At 47.2% G+C, this 24,940-nt stretch overlaps 2 protein-coding genes and 1 long non-coding RNA gene across 7 annotated transcripts in view; 2 read left to right on the top strand and 1 right to left on the bottom strand.

Moving 5' to 3' along the window:
• Nucleotides 1-8,581, top strand: part of INTS4 (integrator complex subunit 4) — a 34,378-nt gene extending 25,797 nt beyond the window's left edge. The window contains exons 17-23 of the mRNA XM_081860191.1: nucleotides 311-391; nucleotides 920-1,050; nucleotides 1,985-2,044; nucleotides 2,703-2,862; nucleotides 4,660-4,803; nucleotides 6,474-6,594; nucleotides 7,840-8,581. Of these exons, the coding sequence (XP_081716317.1) occupies nucleotides 311-391; nucleotides 920-1,050; nucleotides 1,985-2,044; nucleotides 2,703-2,862; nucleotides 4,660-4,803; nucleotides 6,474-6,594; nucleotides 7,840-8,033 (891 nt within the window). The 3' untranslated portion in view covers nucleotides 8,034-8,581. The remainder of the gene's footprint in view (nucleotides 1-310; nucleotides 392-919; nucleotides 1,051-1,984; nucleotides 2,045-2,702; nucleotides 2,863-4,659; nucleotides 4,804-6,473; nucleotides 6,595-7,839) is intronic.
• A 554-nt stretch (nucleotides 8,582-9,135) lies between these two features.
• LOC309341349 lies at nucleotides 9,136-11,249 on the top strand. Its single transcript, XR_014156247.1, has 3 exons — nucleotides 9,136-9,929; nucleotides 10,418-10,769; nucleotides 11,125-11,249. It is a non-coding gene; the product is annotated as an uncharacterized lncRNA (long non-coding RNA).
• Nucleotides 11,205-24,668, bottom strand: AAMDC (adipogenesis associated Mth938 domain containing). 5 transcript variants are annotated; one of them, XM_081860861.1, is made up of 4 exons: nucleotides 24,644-24,668; nucleotides 17,835-17,987; nucleotides 13,585-13,680; nucleotides 11,205-11,520 (listed from the first exon to the last, which is right to left on the bottom strand). In XM_081860861.1, exons 2-4 carry the CDS (start codon nucleotides 17,964-17,966, stop codon nucleotides 11,380-11,382), a joined length of 369 nt encoding a protein of 122 aa, XP_081716987.1. In that variant the 5' UTR covers nucleotides 17,967-17,987; nucleotides 24,644-24,668; the 3' UTR covers nucleotides 11,205-11,379. The 5 variants fall into 5 exon arrangements, with proteins under 5 accessions (XP_081716987.1, XP_081716986.1, XP_081716985.1 ...); XM_081860860.1 differs by lacking the exon at nucleotides 24,644-24,668 and adding an exon at nucleotides 24,464-24,595; XM_081860859.1 differs by lacking the exon at nucleotides 24,644-24,668 and adding an exon at nucleotides 24,420-24,543.
• Nucleotides 24,669-24,940: the final 272 nt, after the last annotated feature.

Genomic DNA, 24,940 nt, shown 5'->3' with positions numbered 1-24,940 from the left:
AGGGCATCCATGTTCAGGGGCAATGTACCACTCAATGCCACTTGCTGGACAAGCCAACCACGAGAGAGGGCTGCTGGCGTTCCCTTCTTGCTTGGGAGCTTCCTTCAGGCTCCTGTGGGAAGCGACTTGCTCTCCCTTGAAAGGCCTTTCGACTTGATCCAGCAGGGGGATGCCCTCACAACGTCCTGAGAAGGAAGGCAAAATTGCGTTCTTTCCTCCGTTCGCCCTCCAGCCCAAAGAGCCCAGCTTAGGTTTCAACTCCTGGGTTGCACAGGCCATATTGCAGTTAATTCCTGGACGTCTCTTTCAGGCTCTCCAGGAGAAACTGTGGAATGTCGCAGCCCCACTGTATGTGAAGCAGAACGCCCTGGCAGCAACCGCTGCAAAACAGGTAAGGCAGGGTGGAAAAAACAAACACACATTTCACAGAGGCAGAAATCACTGAGCATTTGTAGGCTCCTTGTGTGTGTGGTTTTTTTTACTTAATTATGTGCTATTGGCTTGCAGATTCCAGGAAAGCGAGCGGCCCTGTTGAGAGCTTATTTTTAAAAAGTAAAAATAAAAATCTAATGCTTATACAGCGGTACCTCGGGTTAAGTACTTAATTCGTTCCGGAGGTCCGTTCTTAACCTGAAGCACCACTTTAGCTAATGGGGCCTCCTGCTGCCGCCGTGCCGCCGGAGCACGATTTCTGTTCTCATCTTGAAGCAAAGTTCTTAACCTGAAGCACTATTTCTGGGTTAGTGGAGTATGTAACCTGAAGCGTATGTAACCCGAGGTACCACTGTAGTAGCACAGAAATGCTAGTATTTTTGCCTCAGTCTGCCTTGAACTAGTTCTGCAGATTCCCACCTGTCTGTGCCAGTACCCCGGTGGTAAATCTGTCCAGAATTGAGAAAAGTGCTGTTTCCTTGTCTAGATTATGGAAGAAACGTACAAGATGGAGTTCATGTACAGCGGCGTTGAACACAAGCAAGTGGTCATCATTCACCACATGCGGCTGCAGGCGAAAGCCTTGCAGCTGATAGTCACGGTGCGGACTACGAGAGGGTAAGGGAAATCTCTGAGCTTCGGGATGTTCTGGACTTGAACTGCAAGATTTAAATAGCTGGAGGCAAATGATGTGGTTGGCTGTGGAAGGTCCAGAAAATGTTGGATACTGAGCAGCTAGTGGGGTAAAATAGCAGTGATGTTGGGATTAGGTCCTAGTGCAAAGATAAAGGGACCTCTGACTGTTAGGTCCAGTCGTGGCCAACTCTGGGATTGCAGCGCTCATCTCGCTTTATTGGCCGAGGGAGCCAGCGTACAGCTTCTGGGTCATGTGGCCAGCATGACTAAGCCGCTTCTGGTGAACCAGAGCAGTGCACGGAAATGCCGTTTACCTTCCCGCCGGAGCGGTACCTAATTATCTACTTGCACTTTGACGTGCTTTCAAACTGCTAGGTTGGCAGGAGCTGGGACCGAGCAGCGGGAGCTCACCCCGTCGTGGGGATTTGAACCGCCGACCTTCTGATCGGCTAGCCTTAGGCTCTGTGGTTTAACTCACAACGCCACCCGCGTCCCTAGCATGACTCAAATTCACGAAGGACTCTCTGATAGTAAGAGCTGTTCTAACAGTAGAACTGTAGATGCTTTAGTTGAGATGGCCTTCATTGCAAGGGGCAAGATGACCCTTGGAGCCCTTCCAACTCTACAGTTCTATGATGGCATGATTCTAGGATCTCTGCTATGCTATTTGAATGACATAGGGATGCGGGTGGCACTGTGGTCTAAACCACTGAGCCTCTTGGGCTTGCCAATCGGAAGGTCAGCTGTTCGAATCCCTGCGACAGGGTGAGCTCCCGTTGCTCCGTCCCAGCTTCTGCCAACCTATTTATCTTTTTTTGTGTTTTTAATATTTTGTTGGAAGCTGCCCAGAGTGGCTGGGGCAACCCAGTCAGATGGGCGGCATATAAATAATAAAATTGTTGTTGTTCATTTCCAGAGTGGAACCTCTCTTTGGAATGTGCGAGAAGTTTTTGCAGGAGGTGGACTCTTTTCAGAGGTATGTTTTCTTGTTTAGGGGACTCAGGCTCTACAGTGGTACCTCGAGTTAAGTACTTAATTTGTTCTGGAGGTCTGTTCTTAACCTGAAACTGTTCTTAACCTGAAGCACCACTTTAGCTAAAGGGGCCTCTTACTGCTGCCGCATCACAGGAGCACAATTTATGTTCTCATCCTGAAGCAAAGTTCTTAACCCGAGGTACTATTTCTGGGTTAGCAGAGTCTGTAACCTGAACCGTATGTAACCTGAAGCGTATGTAACCCGAGGTACCACTGCATACCTAGGCTCTATCATTTCAGACTCCAGGTGGGAACTCAAAAGGACGCCGTGCTCCTCTATAAAAAATAGATTAAAAGCCCCCTTTCAGCTCCTTATTGGCAACTGCAGAGGCTTCATCCAAACAAGCATGGTTGCTTTTTCCCTGTAGCTGCGCAGCAAGCAATCAAAGGCCAACCTTTTTCACCATGGGTTCTTTCCAAGTTTTTACTTTGAAAGGCCCAGGCAAACTGTATCGGATTTTCTTGTGGGTGAGACTAAGGTTGCCCCAGATACGAGTCTAGGGATTCCTTGGGTGGGTATCCTCTCTGAGCAGAGGGTAGATCAGCATCTGCTTTCCCTGCACTCCCAAACTTTTCCCCACGCTCTCCCTTTTTCACAGATGCTTCATTTCTGAGCTCCCTCATATGCAAGACAGTTTTGTGGACAAACTCCTGGACTTGATGCCCAGACTAGTGACGTCAAAGCCTTCCGAAGTCGTCAAGATCCTTCAAGCAACGTTGCGGCAGAGTTGCTGCCTTTGCCTTCCTCTCCCTGAGAAGGTGAGTATCTGGTTGGCAGCTGTGCAGCCAACTCTTAACAACTACTGCATTTTTCGCTCCTAAAAAGTAAGGGAAAATGTGAGTGCGTCTAATGGAGTGAATGGCGCTGCACAGAGAGGGAGAGTTGCGCAGCGCCCCTTCAGCGACGCGGGAGGAGGAACAGAGCCCCTTCTGTTCCTCCTTCTGCTTCGCTGAAGGGGCGCTGCACAGCTCTCCCTCTCTGCGCAGCGCCTCTCCTGTGAGAAAACCCATAGGAGAACTTTGGGACCAGAGTCTTGAGAGAATGGAATAAGGGACTATAGGTTTGATGAACCAAGTTTTGGCGGGAAAGTGTGGGGGACTACCAGAAATACATTCTTCAGAGACAGACAAGGGAAATAGGCCATTGTCAAAAGGAGAGGCGCTGCGCAGAAAAAGATAGCTGCGCAGTGCCCCTTCAGCGAAGCGCCTCTCCTGGCTTCTTGCTGTTCTGGCTTCTGGGATTCAGAATTTTCTTTTCTCTTGTTTTCCTCCGCTAAAAACTAGGTGCGCCTTATGGTGTGGTGCGTCTTATGGAGCGAAAAATACGGTACTTGAAGTAATTTTAAAAGGAGCTGTTTAATGGTATCTGCATGTTTCTTATATGAATCGCCATATAAGCGTACTTTATAAATTTATTCATAATGGATGCGATGGAATGACCCTCGGTTATGTACTTTCTGATGTGCCTTATTTATTTTTATGACTGTTTTTTATGCTTGTAATTATATAAATCTTTTCATAGTGTCAGCTGCCTTGAGCATTGTTTTAACTATGGATGATCATATGTATTCCTAATACAGTGGTACCTTGGTTCTCAAACTTAATCCATTCCGGAAGTCCGTTCCAAAACCAAAGCATTCCAAAACCAAGGCGCGCTTTCACATAGAAAGTGATGCAAAATGGATTAATCCGTTCCAGGCTTTTAAAAACAACCTGTAAAACAGCAATTTAACATGGATTTTACTCTCTAACGAGACCATTGATCCATAAAATGAAAGCAATAAACAATGTGCTGCGGTCACACAATCAGTCAATCAGTAGCTGAACTGGGTTCCACATGGTCACAAAAACAAAACAGCAAAATAAATAGCAAAAACAGACAGACCTCAGCGTAACACTCAAAACGGAAGTGTGGAACTCAAAACAGACCATGTTTGGCTTCCGAAAAAAGTTCACAAACCGGAATACTTACGTCCGGGTTTGCGGTGTTTGGGTTCCAAGTTGTTTGAGTACCAAGGCATTTGAGAACCAAGCTACCCCCGTAAGCCAAAATATGAAAGTGGGGGTGGTGGTTTGCCTGTGTAGAACACCTCTTTCCTCCTCCCTTCCCAACTGAGCAATCAAACTAGGAAGGTTCTAACCATGGTTTCCTACTTCATCCAAACCGGGAAACCATGGTTCCCAGCTACAAAACAAAGCAGGATATTAAGATGTGCTTTGAAGTTGCAAAGAGTATCATTTATGGAGGAAGCCTTGCTCATATCTCAGTATACTAAGCGGTGATAATGATTATTCGAACTACATTGTACTACGTTTCTAGAGTCCATTGAAGAAGTTCGAATCGTTTAGGGTCCTGGGCTCCTGCACCTGTTTTGCTTTGGCCAGCCGCATGCACACTGCAGCTCCTTCGTTGCCGCCTCTGTAAATTGACAAACAGCTGAATACATTTTTCCAAGCCCAAATAAAAAAGTGTGTGTGTGTTGGAAATAACAAACAGGAATTTTGAGAAGTATGTGTGGCAGTGTGTATATGTGATTTGGCATCTTCCTTCTGCAGATCCACCGAGCGACTGCCACCATCATTGAGCCGGCCGGAGAATCGGAGAACCCCTTGCGCTTCACGTCGGGATTAGTGGTTGCGCTCGACGTTGATGCAACTCTGGAACACGTCCAGGATCCTCAAGGCACTGTTAAAGTTCAGGTAAGGGGAATAAAAGCATTAAGGATCACCCCAGTGGTCGGAACCAGCTTTTATCAACCTGGGCGCCCTCCAGCTGTTTGGGACTCCAACTCCCATCAGCCCCAGCCATCATGGCCTTTGGTCAGGGATGATGGGAATTGTAGTCCGAAACATCTGGAAGGCAGCAGATTGGGGAAGGCTGCCTTAGTCCTATGCCTGCGCATGGAGTATGATGAAGTAGAGACTGAAGCAGCGCCACGCTTTTAGGTTGGTGGGAATAGGAGAAAAAACTGTGTCTGTCTGCATTTAAAGGCAAACCTGTTTAATTCGCTTTTTCTGAAACAAGAAAGGGACTGAAACATTTGTACTTCTCCAGATTTTGCAATGCAGTTCCGCAGCCAAGTAACATGTACTGGGATAAAGCGTGCCTTAAAAATTCAAATGCTAGTGAAAAATAACATACGCAAATTCAGTATAATGGAGAAAGCAATAATAATAATAATAATAATGATGATGATGATTTATTTATACCCAGCCCATTTGGCTGGGTTTCCCCACCCACTATGGGTGGCTTCCAACAGAATATTAAAATACAATAGTCTATTAAACATTAAAAGCTTCCCTAAACAGGGCTGCCTTCAGATGTCTTCTAAAAGTCTGGTAGTTGTTTATCTCTTTGACATCTGGTGGGAGGGCGTTCCACAGGGCGGGTGCCACCACCGAGAAGGCCCTCTGCCTGGTTCCCTGTAACTTGGCTTCTCGCATGGAGGGAACTGCCAGAAGGCCCTTGGAACTGGACCTCAGTGTCCGGGCAGAACAATGGGAGTGGAGACGCTCCTTCAGGTATACAGCTTTGCAAAAATGAGTATCTTGGGCAAAATTGCACACAGAAATGTGTTCATTAGCAGAAATGCGCCCTGAAATGCTGATTAATTTTCACAAGGACTTTAAAAACAATAATGGAAAACTGATGTAGAAATGTGGAGGAGTGTACTTAAGACGGGAAAAACAAGGAAACGAGAGAAACCGAAAAGGACAGATTTGCCCATCGCTAGATGTGTGTTTCGGGTGTGTGTTTGGGGGGAGGGTCTTCTCGCTTCAGCAACTCTTTTTTGCACATTGTTGTGGGTTAAACCACAGAGCCTAGGACTTGCTGATCAGAAGGTCGGCGGTTTGAATCCCCGCGACGGGGTGAGCTCCCGTTGCTTGGTCCCAGCTCCTGCCAACCTAGCAGTTCGGAAGCATGTCAAAGTGCAAGTAGATAAATAGGTACCGTGCCGACGGGAAGGTAAACGGCGTTTCCATGCGCTGCTCTGGTTCGCCAGAAGCGGCTTAGTCATGCTGGCCACATGACCAGGAAGCTGTACGCCGGCTCCCTCGGCCAATAAAGCGAGAAGAGCGCCGCAACCCTGAGTCGGCCACGACTGGACCTAAAGCTCAGGGGTCCCTTTACCCTTTACCTGCAAAGAAAACCGAATGCAAAAACTCCAGGCAGCCACGAAGAAGCTCATGATGCATTGTTGAAGGAAGAGTCCTTTACCTAGGGGAAGCTGGGCTGAAACTGTGCTGTTGTCCCCCTTTCAGTGTGCACACAATTATGCCCAACATAATGCGAGTAACGTTTGCATAGGGCTTTCGTGTTCCTGACTCCCTGTGCCTCAGCACTGACAAATCCCTCTCTTCCCTTATAGGTTGTATACCCTGATGGGCAGGCACAGCTCATCCATCCTAAACCGGCAGACTTTCGAAACCCCGCTCCCGGAAGGCACCGGTTAATTACTCAGGTTTACCTCTCTCACACTGCCTGGACAGGTAAGGAGGATGCTGGATCCAGTGGATCTTTGGTTCTGCACGGGGAAGTCTTTACGGTGCCGGTTTCGCTTGAGCACTTCCAGAACCTTAGGGGTTCTGTGGCTTCTTTCTGCTGCTGGCGGCAGGCGGAAACCAATGCAGCAAGTCACCAGAAAAGGCACAAGATATATGATGGGTTGAATTAACCGCCCGTCTCCTTGAAAATGCCATGCATTCAGTGCTAGAGAAAGATTTCAACGTGGTTCAAGCTATAGGAGCTCACTCTTGTTGGCTCAACAGGTTATATAGAACAATAGACAATTGCTTGTTAAAAAACAAACCATACTAGGATAATTTAAAGTTTGTGATGCAGTACTTCATGGATGAAGAAGCTACAGTCTTTCAGATATTATTGCACTCCCAATTCCCAGCAGCCTCAGACAGCGTGGCCTAAACAGGGATGATGGGAGGTGGACAACAACAACAACAATTTATACCCCAGCCACTCTGAGCGGCTCCCAACAGAATATTAAAAACATGATAAAAGATCAAATATGAAAAACTTCCCTACACAGGCTGCCTTCAGATGTCTTCTAAAAGTCAGGTATAGTGGTGCCTCGGGTTACATACGCTTCAGGTTAAAGACTCCACTAACCCAGAAATAGTACCTCAGGTTAAGAACTTTGCTTCAGGATGAGAACAGAAATTGTGCGGTGGCGGCGCAGCGGCAGCAGCCAGAGGCCCCATTAGCTAAAGTGGTTCTTCAGGTTAAGAACAGTTTCAGGTTAAGAATGGACCTCTGGAACGAATTAAGTATGTAACCAGAGGTACCACTGTAGTTGTTTATTTCCTTGACATCTGAAGGGCGGGCGTTCCACAGGGTGGGCGCCACCACCAAGAAGGCCCTCTGCCTGGTTCCCTGTAACCTCACTTCTTGCAGTGAGGGAACCGCCAAAAGGCCCTCGGAGCTGGACCTCAGTGGAACTGAACGATAGGGGTGGAGACTCTCCTTCAGGTTCCACAGGTTCCCCCACCCCTGCCATACTGCTTGTTGCACTCAATTTGTAGATTAAGACAGGGTTGCCTAACTTTTGATTTTGACCTTAAGTCTGCCTGCACTGGAGATCAGCTGCCAGAAACCACAGGAGGGGGAGAGCACTGTTGCACCTAGTTAGCCACCATGAAAGCAGGATGCCGGAGTAGGTAGTCTAACCTGACAGGACTCTACTTGGCTTCTTATAACTGGCTCCCTTTTTACACCCCCAGAGCCCTGTCAGATCGAAGTGCGGCTGCTGCTGGCATACGGTTCAGATCGAAACAAAACATCCGCGAGGCTCTCGCGCACCACCTGGGGAGACAGTTTGGATCTGCCCCCCCAGGCCGAGAATGGCATCGAAGGAACCATCCCTTTCAGCAAGCCTGTCAAAGTTTACATCATGCCCAAGCCAGCCAGGCGGTGATGGCTGCCTTTGAAGGACCCTTTTTTTACTGATACGATTCCTGCGGGAGATCTGAGACCCTTCTAAGCTCGGTTGGCACATGCACACGGAAGATCAAGGTGGGACTGCGGTGCAAGGGTGGGAAATCACCCTTAAAATCGAGCGGTTTTGTCTTCGGAATGTTTCCTGGCTGGCAGAAATTGAGACGCCCCCCGGATTGAATCAACCACCAAACCGGCTTCCTATCTGACTAATCGTCGGAGTTGTTGCAAATACACAGAAGGCTTTCTGGGTGCCCCAGTGCTGCTAAGGGGTTCATGAGAAGCATCCTCAGCCATGCCAAGGACATGGCTCTTCTACACTTTCCAAAACTCAGAGGCCACAGGCCGGCCTCCAGTTGAGGAGGAAACACATGGCTGGCAGGATGTTGTGGGCAGTGGCTCAGCAACAGCCAAGGGCTCCTGGCATCCTCCATTGAGAAAAGTCCCGGAGCCGATTATTTCTCTGTGCCTGCTGTATAGATATATATTAAATTAGGAAGGGGCATTTCTTTTCCTATGAGCTGATAACTGTCTACAGCAGTCGTCCTTGAGAACAACTCCCTTATCTTAAAAGTGTGGTTCATAGTCTCTCCTGCCGTTGGGACCACCATTAATTTATTCAAGGCTCTCTGATTTTTTAACATGTGCCACTGTGCCTTGCAATGTACCGTATTTTCCGCTCTATAGGACGCACCCGACCATAGGTCGCACCTTGTTTTAGAGGGGGAGAACAAGAAAAAAAATTCTCCCCCCCTCTGCTCAGAGCCCCTTCAGCGAAGCGGCAGGAGAAATGGACCCGCTTCCATTTCTCCTCCCGCTTTGCTGAAGGGGCGCTGCGCAGCTCTCCCTTTCTGCTGAAGCCGGGAGAGTCTTGCTCCCCCGGCTTCAGCAAAAGGAACCCGAAGCCTTTGGAGCGCAGAGCGAGTTCCTGCTGTGCTCCAAAGGCTTCAGGCGGCTATCCGTGAAGCCTGGAGAGCGAGAGGGGTCAGTGCGCACCGACCCCTCTCACTCTCCAGGCTTCAGCGAAAGCAACGCAAAGCCTCCAGGGCGCGGATGGAGTGCTCCCTCTGTGCTTTGGAGGCTTCGTTTTGCTTTCGCTGAAGCCAAGGAGCCTGCATTCGCTCCATAGGACGCACACACATTTCCCCTTAATTTTTGGAGGGGAAAAAGTGCATCCTATAGAGCAAAAAATACGGTGGCTGGTGCCTGCTGCAACCCACATCCCTTTGGTTAGCCATGCAATTTTGGTTATTTTATAAATGTATTTAAGTAATAATAAACATCTGCATCCAGGTATGGAACGGACTAGCAGTTTAAATAGGGGGGGGCCTCTGGTCATGCATGTTGACCCCGACATCTGAAGGCATAAATGGACTTGTTATTCCCACATCCCCAGAGCAGGCTCCCACTCTACCATTAACTTAAAACAGTGTTTCTCAAACTTGGGTCTCCAGAGGTTGTTGGACTACAACTCCCATCATCCCTGACCACTGGTCTTGCCAGCTAGGGATGATGGGAGTTGGGTCCCCAGCTGTAGTTGGACTACAAATTTGAAACAGACTGACTTAAAACTTCCCCTGCTGGTCAACTGCATGGGTGACTACACTGCAACAAAAAACATGTCCTTAAAACACTTGGAGCGAATGTGTGATGTTGCCTGAAGCCAAATATCCCCAATATTGCAATCCTGCACAGCTCTGCATTAAAGAAACCTCACAATGGGTGGCCAAAGGCAGCTTGCCTATGGCTTGATTAGCTTCCTGATCTTGCCTGTCTGCCCAGAGCTGCAGGACTCTAGACCATTTTTCTAACAGGCGGAAATTCAGCAGGTGGGGAGGATGTGAATCATTGAAATCAATGTCCATTGCTAACTTAGGTCCATAGCTGTCAACTTACAGATTTGAAAATAAGGGACCAGCAGCCAAAATAAGGGATTTTCCAAGCACAGGTATGTTCAACTTCTGAGCCCCTCCGAGCCAAAGGCAGAAAGCCCAGCCAGCAGCCAAACGAAGCCTCAAGCGGTGGCAAAGGGGATGCATCAAGGAAAACCACCATCAACTCTCCGCTGGGAAGCGCTGAGCAAAGGCGAGTCCCCAGCAACGTGGCCGATTTGATCGGCACAAGGCATGCAAGCTCCACCGCCCAGTCGTTCTCAGACTCCTTATTGGGTGAGCAACGCAGCCAAGCAACACAGTTGGAGCCTCCCTCCTCCCTGGCCGGCAGGGAGGGAGGGAGGGAGAGGAGCTGCTTCCTTTGAAACGCAGGAAATTTAAGGGACATCATCAATAAGGGACAGCAGCGGGACACCGCGCTGGGATAAGGGAGTTTCCCACCAAATAAGTGACGGTTGACAGCTATGCTTAGATCCACAAATTTCATTGGGTGTCCTCTATGAGTTATGACCAGCATTGGAAACAGCCCATTGTAATGGACTGCTTTGAAGTCATTTCTGCACCAGGTAAAGCAAATTTTTGCCCCCCAATCCTCCCCACCTGTCCCTTATTTTGCCCGACCAAAGGTGGCAACGCCATGCTTTCCATGGTTTCTCCACGGGCATCTGGTTAGCCACTGTGAAAATGGGATGCTGGACTAGACAGCCGCTGGCCTGATCCAGCAGGACTCTTTAACGTTCAGGAATCCTGAACTGTAATTGCAAGGCACTCTTGGCCGTGTGGCTGCACGACTGCTGCCCACTTTTAAACCTTTTGACTCCTAGGTAAAGGTAAAGGGACCCCTGACCATTAGGTCCAGTCGTGGCCGACTCTGGGGTTGCGGCGCTCATCTCGCTTTATTGGCCGAGGGAGCCGGCGTACAGCTTCCGGGTCATGTGGCCAGCATGACTAAGCCGCTTCTGGCGAACCAGAGCAGCGCACGAAAACGCCGTTTAGCTTCCCACCTATTTATCTACTTGCACTTTGACGTGCTTTCGAACTGCTAGGTTGGCAGGAGCAGGGACCGAGCAACGGGAGCTCACCCCGTCGCGGAGATTCGAACTGCCGACCTTCTGAACGGCAAGCCCTAGGCTCTGTGGTTTAACCCACAGCGCCACCCACGTCCCTTTTGACTCCTAGGCTAGTGAAATTCAGCATTCGTGGTTTCGTTTTGAAAGCTTTCAAGACTTGGAACACACCGACACATACAGGCTGCCTGCTGACCCAAAAGTGCTCTCTTTTATTCACATGAAGGCACAAGAAGGTAGAAAGGGAGATGTGGCTTCATCTCTCCAAGCAGGCTTTGCCAACCTGGTGTCTGCAGACAGCCTCACAGGGGCTCATGGGAGCTGGAACCCAAATCATCTGGGGGATACCAAGTTGGGGACGTTTGCTCTAGCAGGTGGAATGGAAGACCCCACCCACTTTGGCCCCTTTGCTGGCCAAAGCGTTGTACACTTTCACGGCTTTTTCCGTCTGCAGGACCAGCACATCGATCCCGTGGCTCTTCAGGTAGTCCACGGTGGATGACGGCACCTTGAGAAATCGGGAAGAGAAAGGAGTCAGAGAGGAGTCTCTTCTTGCCCACAAGCTGTAACTTCATTGCTAACATGCATGAAACTCAGTTAGCGGCTCCCTTTCTCTTTTTTACACTTTGAAATAGACACAGCGACCGTTTTGCGCTCATCCAATTGATTCACTACTGCTGATGCGCAAGTCCTTTTTAGGGCTGGGCAATGTATCAGTATATTGTCCCAAACCTATCGTAATATCAGTTTCATAATTTTGGACCTGGCAATCTATTGCGAATCATGATGTGTGTGTGTGCTATGCAAAAATCACAATGTGGGGAAAACCGTGAACCCAAGCCGATGCTTCTCTCGATTCCTGCAGCCCCTGTGAACTCAGCTCTCCCCCTGCCTCCTGCAGGGAGCATGAATCACAAGAGCAAGTCTTGGCTGAAATCACGATGCAGGAAAAACCATGAAGCCAGCCAATGCCTCTGCATAGTGCCATCTTTATTTCAGACATCGTGATATACAGTCGTACCTTGGAAGTCAAACAGAATCTGTTCCGGAAGTCCGTTTGACTTCCGAAACGTTAAAAAACCAAAGTGCGGCTTCTGATTGGCTGCAGGAAGCTCCTGCAGCCAATCGGAAGCCCTGTCAGACGTTCAGCTTCTGAAAGAATGTTCAAAAACTGGAACACTTTGCAGGTTTCGATCGTCCGGGAGCTGGAACGTTCGACTCCCAAGGCGTTCAGGAGCCAAGGCATGACTGTATGTACAATGGTACCTCCGGTTGTGAACGGGATCCGTTCCGGAGGTCCGGCTGGATCCCGAGGTTTTCGCAACCCGAGGAGAAGCAGTAGATCGCTTCTGCGCAAGCGCGTGTGGAGAAACAGTTCCATGTTGTATCAGTATACTGTGATGTTTAGCTGATATATTGCGATGCTGAAAACCAGACAGCGCCCAGCCACTAGTCGCTTTGGACCTGGAATGGGGCAGAACCCCCTACCACTGAAATGGTTGCCACCTGTATGCATAAATCACACGTCACATAAATAAATGACTTTCAAGTCTAATGTTTCCAAAATTTGCAAAAAAACAACCACCCAACTTTCAACAGACTTTGTGCCATGGAACATGACGTTCCTCTTAGGAATTAAATCTGTCCAGTCTCTTTATCAGTTTCAGCTAGTTCAAGACATACCCGTAGCCATTCCCACATAGTTGGAACCTGGGCATCGTTTTGAACCCAGGCTAGCTGTCAAGAGTGAGCTGCACTGGTATTAAACACCTCCTGAAAACTCTTGGTTTTATTTACCTATAATATTTTTTATATATACCGCTGTATTGCAGCGACTTAAAACAATATTAAAGCATAAGACCGAACAATAAAATCATAAATCCTGCTGCCAGGTCTTCGTTGACCATCTTAGCTGGTGTTCAAGTAAGAAAGTTCCCTGCATGTCAGCTATACAAGTCCTCCTGCCCCTCTAGGGTGCTCCCAATACATGCGATTTCGGTTACACACAGGGAGACCTGGAACATAATCGGGGTTCCCTGTATTATTCATGAATAAATCTAGAATAATACTTAAAGGTAAAGGTAAAGGGACCCCTGAACATTAGGTCCAGTTGTGGCCGACTCTGGGGTTGCGGCGCTCATCTCGTTTTATTGGCCGAGGGAGCCGGTGTACAGCTATGTGGCCAGCATGACTAAGCCGCTTCTGGCAAACCAGAGCAGCACACGGAAACTCCGTTTACCTTCCCACCGGAGTGGTACCTATTTATCTACTTGCACTTTGACATGCTTTCGAACTGCTAGGTTGGCAGGAGCAGGGACCGAGCGACGGGAGCTCATCCTGTCGCGGGGATTCGAACCGCCAACTGTCTGATCGCAAGTCCTAGACTCTGCGGTTTAGACCACAGCGCCACCCATGTCCCTAGAATAATACTTAGCTACTATCAATTGGCTGGCAATAGAATGCTATGCAGGACCTCCAATAATAGGTGCTGGAATGCCACCAGACCCCCCCCCCCACTGGATTCTGAATTTTGCAACCAGACTCCCAGTCCCACCAAGCTTAGCAAAAATACCTGCAAGGCTTCACTCATGCCACGGCCGATCACTAACGTCTCGGTGCCCTTCCGAACAACTTCTTCCACATCTGTGGGCTGCACGCCTGGAACATGCTGCGTTTGGAAGTAAAGGGAAAGGCATTAAATAATAAGGCTCTGTTCCGCATTAGTTACACCCTGCCTGGAGCCCTGTGTCCAGTTCTGGGCACCACAATTTAAGAAGGATGTTGACAAGCTGGAACATGTGCAGAGGAGGGCAACCAAGATGATCCAGGATCCAGGATCTGGAAACCAAGCTTGATGAGGAACAGTTGAAGGAGTTGTGTATGAAGAGTGGTGCATGCTCTGGTTACCTCTCGCTTGGACTACTGCAATGCGCTCTCTGTGGGGCCACCTTTGAAGGTGACCTGGAAACTACAACTAATCCAGAATGCAGCAGCCAAACTGGTGATTGGGAGCGGCTGCCGAGACCACATAACACCGGTCTTGAAAGACCTACACTGGCTCCCAGTACGTTTCCGAGCACAATTCAAAGTGTTGGTGCTGACCTTGAAAGGCCTAAACGGTCTCAGTCCAGTATACCTGAAGGAGCGTCTCCACCCCCATCGTTCAGCCCAGACACTGTCCAAGTCTCCACTTGGACAGAAGCCAAGGGCCTTCTGGCAGTTTCCTCCCTGTGAGAAGCCAAGTTACAGGGAACCAGGCAGAGGGCTTTCTCGGTGGTGGTGCCCGCCCTGTGGAACACCCTCCCACCAGATGTCAAAGAGAAAAACTACCAGACTGTTAGAAGATATCTGAAGGCAGCTCTGTTTAGGGAAACTTTTAATGTTTAATAGATTATTGTATTTTAATATTCTATTGAAAGCCACCCAGAATGGCTGGGGAAACCCACCCAGAATGGCTGGGGAAACCCAGCCAGATGGGTGGGATATTAATAATATTAATAATAATATTAATAATAATAATAATAATAATAATAATAATAATAATGTTTAGGCCTCTTCAAATATCTAAAGAACTGTCATGTGGAAGATGGAGCAAGCTTATTTTCTGCCCTGGAGGGAAGTTATAAGAGAGATTTTTTTACTTAACATTAAGAACTTTATGAGGGTAAGAGATGTTTTGGTATACTAGGGCAGACATCTGATCACAGCAGATGGTGACAGCAGTCACAAAATTAAAAGACGCCTGCTTCTTGGGAGAAAGCAATGACAAACCTAGACAGCATCTTAAAAAACAGAGACATCACCTTGCCGACAAAGATCCATATAGTTAAAGCTATGGTTTTCCCAGTAGTGATGTATGGAAGTGAGAGCTGGACCATAAAGAAGGCTGATCGCAGAAAAATGGATGCTTTTGAATTATGGTGCTGGAGGAGACTCTTGAGAGTCCCATGGACTGCAAGAAGATCAAACCGATCCATCTGAAGGAAATCAGCCCTGAGTGCTCACTGGAAGGACAGATCCTGAAGCTGAGGCTCCAATACTTTGGCCACCTCATGAGAAGAGAAGACTCCCTGGAAAAGACCCTGATCTTGGGAAAGATGGAGGGCACAAGGAGAAGGGGACGACAGAGGACGAGATGGTTGGACAGGGTTCTCAAAGCAACGAGCATGAGTTTGACCAAGCTGCGGGAGGCAGTGGAAGACAGCAGTGCCTGGCGTGCTCTGGTCCATGGGGTCACGAAGAGTCGGACACCACTAAACGACTAAACAACAACAAAGGCAGACAGACATGTCCTTTTCATTTCAGTTGTTACTTCTGCTAAACTTGACGTTGCAATTCGTAACTTAAATCTGCATAATGAGTGGACGGCTGGCAGCCATCCACGGTCTGTGAAGTTTGCAGACAAGACGTTTGCACACAATGCACAGCTGTTCCAAATAGACTTCCGAGCATTTGCCAGACTATTTTTAGCTTCCGACAGAAGCTTCGCAGCGTTTTTTTGTTTCGTAACTGCCCCGCAGCCTAAGAACTTCTGGCTTCTGTCCAAATGGGCGGTTTCGTTCAAGGTGCAGGTAGGCATCATTGACATTTTACCTGCCTTCCAGATAAGGCCTTTTTGCGGTCAAGTATTTCCCCCTAACCTGCTAAGGCTGGACCGCAGTTGTGAAAGCGGTAAATTCACTTGGTTTAATCCAGCTGGGGACAGATTATCTTTGCAACGGGCAACATGGAATAGGACAGGCATGCAGGATAATTCAAATTGTGATTTGCCTGGCAGACAGAAGGAGGGAGAGAAAGGTTTTTCTTCCCCCTAGCTTTTTTTTTAAAAAAGCCCAGCCCCAAACACTCTGGAACACTTTTAATGGTGGTCACATGACAACCCCAACAAAAGAAAAAGGAGGTCTGGGTTTACTGTAATTACAATAATTGGCTGGTTGAAAGGTTCTGCTGCCAGCAAGGAGCACTCTGGAAACAGCAGTGCCGTGAAAGATGAAGAAAAAGAGGATTTTATTTCCAGGCAGCACAAAAGACCTGATGTTTGTGTGTATGTGGTGTGTGTGTGTGTCATGTTTTAGCAAAACAATATTTTTATTTTCTTTTACAGGGAGAAAGGGGTGGGGGAGAACCCAGATATCAGCCAAAGTCTTTTCGAAAATAGGACCTTGAGGTGAGCTGAAGTGGGCACCCCAAGTTGGAACTGATTAGTCTGGAGTGAAGGGGCAGAAGGAGATAACTGGGTTTATGAGAGCTGCGGCAGCTGAGGCTTCTTTTTAAAAAAATTACTGTATTTAAAGTAAAAAATAGTAGCTGCTGTAAAAACAGGGAGAAAATTCCCTTCCTCTATCCCCCCCACCCCACCGCTGCAAAGGTCTATTCTATTGTTTTAGATGAAACCCACAGCACATTAGGGCGGTTCATAAAAAACTTTTTTTTAAAAAAATGCCTGCTCCAAAGGTCTTATCTTACTAAACTAGGTATTATATAGTTCTATCTGAAATTTCATGCATATCAGTTAATATCTTGACCCTGCTCCACTGAATGGAAATTTCAGCCTTCATGACATAGGAAAACAGCCAAGTAAACAGCTATTTTCACCTGGCTTTCAATTTGAACTTAGCCTGATCTTTCATTCCCCTTCCTTCCTTCCCTCTCCTCTTTTTATGAAGATTACCCGCTCTGGGATCCCACAGCTAATTCTCCCCTGGTCTCCTTACTGGCCCAAATAGGACTAATTTAGCCAGCTAGCCCTGGTGATCATTTAATGCTTATTGGATGGATTGGCTTATTCAAAATTTGATTTTTGAATTTGGAATTTATTGTTATTCATGTTTTATACTGTATTTTAAGCTGTTTTTGTTGCATCAATTGTTTTAAATTTATTGTTAGCCTGGTTTTCTGAACCGGAAAGGGCAGGGTATAACTTTTTTTTTATTATATTATCATTATTTTTGTGGAGGAGGGTCAAGATATTAACTGATATGCATGAAATTTCAGATATAGTTATATAATCCCTAGTGTAGTAAGATAAGACTTTTGGAGCAGGCATTTTCGGGGGGGGGGGGAGTCTTTTTATGAACTGCCCTACAGCACATAGAGCAGATTTCTTCGCTCCCAGCATGAAATATTCAATAGCTATGTAGGTCCCTGAGAATTAGAAAGGAAGATTATTGGGAGGAAGGAAACTGAGGCATGGGAGGCAGGAAATGGAATGAAGTGAGACCGCCCTCCACTACCGAACAGCTCTTAATGTCTGAAAGTCATGAATCTGGTCTAATCTGCTTTTAAAGCCATCCAAGTTTGTGGCCATAGCTGCCTCCTGTGGAAGAGAGTTCCGCAGTCTAACAAGGTGCTGCATAAAGCAGAACTTTCTTTTATCTACTCTGAATCTTCCAACATTCAGCTTCATTGGATATTCACAATTACTAGCACAAAGAGGGGCAAAACCTTCTCTTCCCACTTTCTCCGTGTCATGTTGCAATTTCATAAATTTCAGCCAGGTCGCCAAATACCTGCCTTTTCTCTAAACTCAAAGGCCCAAATGCCTCAACCTTTTCTCATAGGGAGTCACTCTACCCCCTTCGATCACTTTGGGTGCCCTTTTCTGAAACCTCTTCCAAAGACTTGGCTACATTAGCAAAAATAAAGCGTTATAAACGTGTTACAACACTGCGACACCAGATGGCGCTGTAGAGCTGAAATTGGAACTCTATGAAAACAGGGGTTTTTCCAGAGCGTTTTTTATAGCTGTGTAGATGCAGCCCAAGTCTACAATACCCAAGCGGCCCCCAGATAACTAAGAAGAGGGTGAGCAAAGGCACGTACGTCAGTTCCCGTCTCTCTCCAGTCCCAAGTCCGACTGCCCCCAGGCCAGACTTTACAGTCCTTGTAAGTCGTGGAACAGCCTTTGACAGTCATCCGGCCCCAAGAGAGAGAAGCGATTTCAGGAGAGGACATCTTCAGATGGATTTTGACTGCCTGAAAGATAAGAGAGTGAACATGAAAACAGCCTAGTGCTCTAACAGTGGTTTTAGGTATGTGTGTGTGTGTGTGTATACAGTGGTACCTTCAGGTTAAGAACTTTGCTTCAGGATGAGAACAGAAATCATGCTTCAGCAGTGCGGCAGCAGCGGGAGGCCCCATTAGCTAAAGTGGTGCTTCAGGTTAAGAACAGTTTCAGGTTAAGTACGGACCTCCGGAACGAATTAAGTACTTAACCCAAGGTACCACTGTGTGTGTGTGTGTGTGTGTGTATAAAAAAATTTCTGCTTTACAATTTAAAGTGGTCTAAACCACTGAGCCAAGGGCTTGCCGATCAGAAGGTTGGTGGTTTGAATCCCCGCAACGGGGTGAGCTCCCATTGGTCTGTCCCAGCTCCTGCCAACCTAGCATTTCGAAAGCACGTCAAGTGCAAGTAGATAAATAGGTACCGCTTCGGCAGGAAGGTAAACAGCGTTTCTGTGCGCTGCTCTGGTTCACTAGAAGCGGCTTAGTCCTGCTGGCCACATGACCCAGAAGCTGTTTAGGGACAAACTCTGGCTCCAGTGGCCAGTAAAGAGAGATGAGCACCGCAACCCCAGAGTCGTCTGCAACTGGACTTAATGACCAGGGGTCCCTTTACCTTTAAAGGGTGCTAAGAGACATCACCTTGCCAACAAAGGTCCGTATAGTTAAAGCTATGGTTTTCCCAGTAGTGATGTATGGAAGAGAGAGCTGGACCATAAAGAAGGCTGATCGCCGAAGAATTGATGCTTTTGAATTATGGTGCTGGAGGAGACTCTTGAGAGTCCCATGGACTGCAAGAAGATCAAACCTCTCCATTCTTAAGGAAATCAGCCCTGAGTGCTCACTGGAAGGACAGATCCTGAAGCTGAGGCTCCAATGGCCACCTCATGAGAAGAGAAGACTCCCTGGAAAAGACCCTGATGTTGGGAAAGATGGAGGGCACAAGGAGAAGGGGACGACAGAGGACGAGATGGTTGGACAGTGTTCTCGAAGCTACCAGCATGAGTTTGACCAAACTGCGGGAGGCAGTGGAAGACAGGAGTGCCTGGCGTGCTCTGGTCCAGGGGGCCACGAAGAGTCGGACACCACTAAACAACAAGAATAAGAGCTACAATTTTCAGAGTAGTTTGGGAAAACAGATTGATTGTTAAACCACTTAGGGAACTGTAGCCCTGTGAGGGGAATAGGGGTCACCTTGGAACTCTCAGCATCCTTAAACTACAGTTCCCAGGATTCTTTGAGGGGAAGCCATTACTTTTAAAGTGGTACAATACTGCTTTAAGTGCAGATGGGGCCCAACTCTTCCAAGCGCGGCATAACTGTATGCGTAGAACCTTGCCAATTTCTCTGGAACCGACTTCCGCTGAATGTTAACAGTTGCTCGAAGCATCGCCACTTGCTCTTCTGCAATGCTTACATAAATAAAAGCGATTTCTATTCCACGCCAAGTGGCAGGAGCCTCTGACTCCTGGAAAAGCAGCCAAACCCCACTGCTCAAAGCAGCTCAGTGCTCTTGCTTCAGCTAAATCTGGAGTCTCAGTCCAAGATGTGTCTTACTACACACCTCTACGGTTCTTTAAATTGTTCAGGTTTTTCTCCCGATAAATCCTTTGCAAGGAGATCACTGCCGCCATTAAAAAAACAACAACTCACCTCCCTCTCTTCCTTCATATATAAGTGAAGTCTTGGGTTAACAGATATTTTTTTCCTCTGCAGGAATGCCTGCTGACAGGGGCACAAAGGATCAAATAACGCAAGGCTAACCTTTCAACCTCGCTCCCCACCTTATCGCCAAGAGAAGACTCCAACACGCTGCTTCAAAATGCCAAGCCAAGAAGAATCAGCGCTAAGGCTCTGGACACATCAAAGATTGTCTGCCCACCCAGCATGAGAAAAGTGTATTTTCACTCGCTCTTCCCCCCCACGCTGCCAAATTAATGAGCAAGAACCATCAGTGCCCCCATTAGGGTGCATGCTTAATCCTCCTGTGGACACAAAAGCAGAATGTAACAATCATTTTTTTTTAAAAAGACACATGTTTGGTGGCAAAAGAGCAGGGATAACAGCTAAGCTTTAATTCAAAACAACGACAACACTCTTTTTTTTAGTAGAGGTGCAACTGGAAGCTATGGTTTAGTACTGGAAAAGGTCCGGAAACTGCTGCTGGTTCAAACTAGGACTGGAAGAGTATTAAAAGTCCATTTCTTGACCCAGTTGAAAGGCCTGCCTCTCAACCAGCCATTTCAGAAGCAAAGCAAAATTTACATTCATTGCACCACCCACTTTAACCTCACTTTAGCCTCTGCAAGGCTGCTCAGAAAAAAATGCAGCCCTCATTGCTGAAGGCTTCCTGTTCACCCTGTAAGGCCTTAAACGGACCAAGTAATCTGAAATGGTTCCTCTTTCTGCTTATGTCTACCTGAATCTTAAGATCCTCTTTGGAGGAAGTGCTCCAAATGTTGCTCCTGTGTAATGAAGTGTGTTGCTATGAAGAAGGGGGCTGTTGGGTTCCAGCTCCGTTGGTGCACTCTTGATCACCTTTCTGGAGCCAGGTAAAGACTTTTAAATTCACGCAGGGTTTTTAAGCTGCTGTTTTAACGTTCTGTTGTGGTTTAGCGTAGTAGTTTCCTGCTCTGTGAACAAGTCGTTTCAAGCCTAGGATCATGTGTTCCCCACTGCACGGCAGCAAGGAAGAGATTGAAGGTTTCTGCTTGTGATGTCAAACTAACCACAGTTCCCTGTGACATCCAAACTCAGGAAACTGTGGGTTGTTTACAAACCAAGTCCTGAAAGCACCAATCAAATGTGTTTTGTTCTAACCAAATCAGCTTTATACAAAGCAGTTTCCTGTGTTTGGGTGTCATGGGCATTTTTTTTTTTTTTAAGCCAGGCAGCGCCCGCGGGTCTCAAACCGCTGGAAGCAATTAGGCGATCCAAGCAACGCTTTGGTCGATGGAATCACTGGGCTGAGCTGGCTCGTCATGGGCAATTGTGATTTGATTAAAACCAGAATAGGGTTTTAATCCGATGTGCAAAAGAAGAGAAGGACAATAAAGGTAAAGGGACCCCTGACCATTAGGTCCAGTCGTGGCCGACTCTGGGGTTGCGGCGCTCATCTCGCTTTATTGGCCAAGGGAGCAGGTGTACAGCTTCCGGGTCATGTGGCCAGCATGACTAAGCCGCTTCTGGCGAACCGAAGCAGCGCATGGAAGCGCCGTTTACCTTCCCGCCGCAGCGGTACCTATTTATCTACTTGCGCTTTGACACGCTTTCGAACTGCTGGGCTGGCAAGAGCAGGGACCGAGCAACGGGAGCTCACCCCGTCGTGGGGATGCAAACTACCGACCTTCTGATCGGCAAGTCCTAGGCTCTGTGGTTTAACCCACAGCGCCACCCGCCCAAGGTTCACTGCAGGTCACTCACAAAGTAACAAATTGTCATTTCTTGTAGACTGAGAATGGGAAAACCATATCCATAACCAAGAGATAGGATATAAATTAAAATAAGGCTGGCAAATAGACCACACCTTTGGCACCACTGCTGCCCGCCCTTTGCACAGAGTAGCAGAAGCAGTGCAAGAACATTCTACCCTCCTTTTAATCAAACAGACTGAAGGGGCCTTTCTTAAGGACCAGTTCTAAGATATTTATTTACATCAGACCTGGGCCTTTGCAACTTGAGTATCAGAGACAAACATGCCATAGGAGCCAACTCCAGCCAACTGCTTGGGCACCCAAAATAATATAATTGTGGTAGCCGGGCACCCACAGAGTCAATGAGAAAAGCCAGAGTCAATGAGAAAAGGCGGCAGTAGCACTGTGTCTGAGAGAGAAGCCATTCAGTTCCACCCTCTGCAGCCAGCCAGCGAGTCACCCTTTTCTGGGGTGTGTGGTTCACAAGCAGAGGCAGTCTCTCGATGTTGCATATCCGCATTGTGGCAGCAGGCACCTACAACCCTGAGGGTGAGATGGCACCCCTGAAACATGCATAAACACAACTACACGGATAAAACCACCAAATGCAATTAGAACATACTCATTTTGTAGTACAATTGGTACACAAAAAAAAGAAGATAAGAACGCCAATATCCCTATTGTTATCATCAATAATTACCCATCCTTCACCCTAAGGTTCCAGGTTGGGTTAAATAACTTACAATCATAAGAATTTATCTTTTATTTTATTTACTTATTAAATTTATATGCTGCCCTATAACCCGTAGAATAAGGCGGGTCTTAAAAATATACACCTCAAGTGTCAAAAACCAGGGTAAAAAGGTGCATCTCAGCATTCTCTGGAAGCTGCATTATGAAGGTGCCAGACACACCTCAATGGGGAGTTCCACAGCTTAGGGGCCACCACAGAGAAGGCCCTCACCCAGACCACCATCCCCCAAAGCCTCCGAGGGTAGAGGGACTACCAAGAGGGCCCCCTCTGCTGATTTCAGCACCCATGAGGGACTGTAGGGAAGGACGTGGCCTTTTAATCATTTAGGGCTTGAGTCATTTGGGGCTTTAAACACAAACCTGAGCACCTTAAATTGGGCCCGGAAATGAATTAGCAACCAGTACAGCTGTTTTAAAACTGAGGTTACATGAGATCTAAACAGAAAGCCAGCTAGTGATCTGGCTGCTGCATTTTGGACCAACTGAAATTTCTGTGAGGTTTAGGGAAGGCAGCCCTATTTAGGAAAGTTTTTAATGACTAACGCTTTAATATATTTTTAACCTTCTGTTGGAAGCCACCCAGTGGCTGGGGAAAGCCAGCCAGATGGGCAGGGTAGAAATAATAATAAATAATAATTATTATTTATTATTATTATTATTATTTATTATTATTATTATATTTAAACAGATAAAATTGCCGGACTCAAATTAGTGTTTTAAAATTATATGAACGAAAGCTCACCTTATTTCAGGTAGTCCAGTTCCATGGGCCGCTGAGATGTGAAAACCTTTTACAGATTAACCATTATAGTGGTAGAGGTTTCGGATGCACAGAGTGCAGTTTACATATATGCACCTATCGAGGATAACGCTTCTATTGAAGTGGACTCTGGCCGGTGAAAGCTTATACCCCACAATAAAATGTGTTAACCTTTAAGAGGTGCCACAAAGCTTACTATGAAGGCACATAGCGTAACCCTGAGTATGTTTACCCAGAAGTTCAGTAAGACTTACTCCATGGTTATCTATTTCCTGAAGTGTAGCTTGAAGTTTGTTACAGGTAGGTAGCTGTGCTGGTCTGCCGTAGTCGAAACAAAATAAAAAAAATTCCTTCCAGTAGCACCTTAGAGACCAACTAAGTTTGTTATTGGTATGAGCTTTCGTGTGCATGCACGCTTCTTCAGATAATCTGTATTTTATTTTGAAGTTTGTTAGTGATGCAAGCCTCTTTGCCATTTTCTTTTCTGTGTATAAAAGATGGCTTTAAGCAGTTGTGGAGGGGGAAAAGGGCCTTCTCTGTGGCTGTTCCCAGATTTTGGAGCTTCTTCCTTAGCGATAAGACTGGCTATCCTTGCTATACTTCTGCTGGCAGGGGGAGAATTTCTTGTCCCAAAAGGCTTTGGGAAACTGAATGCTTTTAAAGAAAGGGCTTGTGCCATGCTATCTTTGCTGTGACTGTTTGTATGGTTTTGATAGGTTTTTATGTGTATATATGGTTTTAGTCCTATCTAGTGATGTGAGAATATTCTCTGCTAGAAAATTCTCTCTCCATAAACTGTAAATTCTGTATCATCTACACAGCTGCTTTAAATGTACACACCTCATTAACCAAGAATATTCTCAAGAACATTCTCCAAAAGATTATTCTCGAGAATTTAACATCGCTAGTCCTATCAATGTTAAGATTGTTTTTTGCCTACATTTGTAGCATTTCTTATTTTTGTCTGGTTCCCTGTTGTGGGGAGCGGGGAAAGGCAGTGTATAAATATTTATCTAAATTTAAATTTATCTAAACAAATATTTATTTGTTCATTCACAAAATGCATACACCACCTTTAAAAACAATAACTTCAGAGTGGTTTACAAATGAGAAAGCAGACAAAATCAAGAAAAACTCGCAGAAAAATTCAAGAAAATAATAATAATAATAATAATAATAATAATAATAGCACTATATAATAACTCTCTTAAGTCTTATTCATGTTTGTCTCTGAGGTGCCACAAAGCACTTTACAAAGAATTAAGCGAAGTTATGAATTGAGAGGTTTCTCCACGCCCCGCCCCCCCCCCGCGAGATTTCAGGTAAATATCCCATTAAATCCTCCCTCCGAACACCAAAGGGGTGCATGGAAATGAGCCGTCCCATTTATCCCCCCGCAGAACTACTCTCACTGCTGCGCCAGCGGTAATTTCACCCCCCCGCACACAGTGGTCCAGTCCGCTCCCCTCCAAACCTTACCTGCGCTTACCAACAACCTGCCTTTCCTCCCCTCCCCGCCTTACCCTGGCGGGACGCGCCCTCTGCTGCCCGTCATTGGACGCAGCCGCTATACCGACACGGCCCGCGCCCACTGACAAGCTTCCTCGCGCCCACTTCTTCCCTTCGGCCACGCCCCCCTTTTCTGAGGCGCGACAGCCGCTTTCCTCCCCCCTCCTTTTATTATTATTATGGCCGCCACACACCTTTCCCAAGCCTCCGTCGCGATTGGCCGGGGTGGCATTCTATCCCCGCCCCCGCTCCTCTCTCGCCCGCCCGCCCTCCCTCTCCAACCCCGGCAGCCCGCCCCCTCCGCAGCCTCGTTTTGGTTCCTGCGTTCCCTCAGCCACAGGGAAAACAACAAGCGCGGGGTTTCCTAGAAGGGGCCCGGGCCGCTCTTTCCCCCAGCGTCCTCCTTCTCTTTGAGCGCACCGTCTCGTCTCCTCCGCGCGACGCATGCCGGGATGGCGCGCTCCGCCCGCAGCGCCCCCTGCCGGCCTCCT

The sequence above is a fragment of the Podarcis erhardii genome (assembly GCF_964252035.2).
Source record: "Podarcis erhardii genome assembly, chromosome: 4".
NCBI lineage: Eukaryota > Metazoa > Chordata > Lepidosauria > Squamata > Lacertidae > Podarcis > Podarcis erhardii.
The sequence above is the reverse complement of the archived record's forward strand: the minus strand, read 5'-3'. Positions and strand labels throughout refer to the sequence as shown.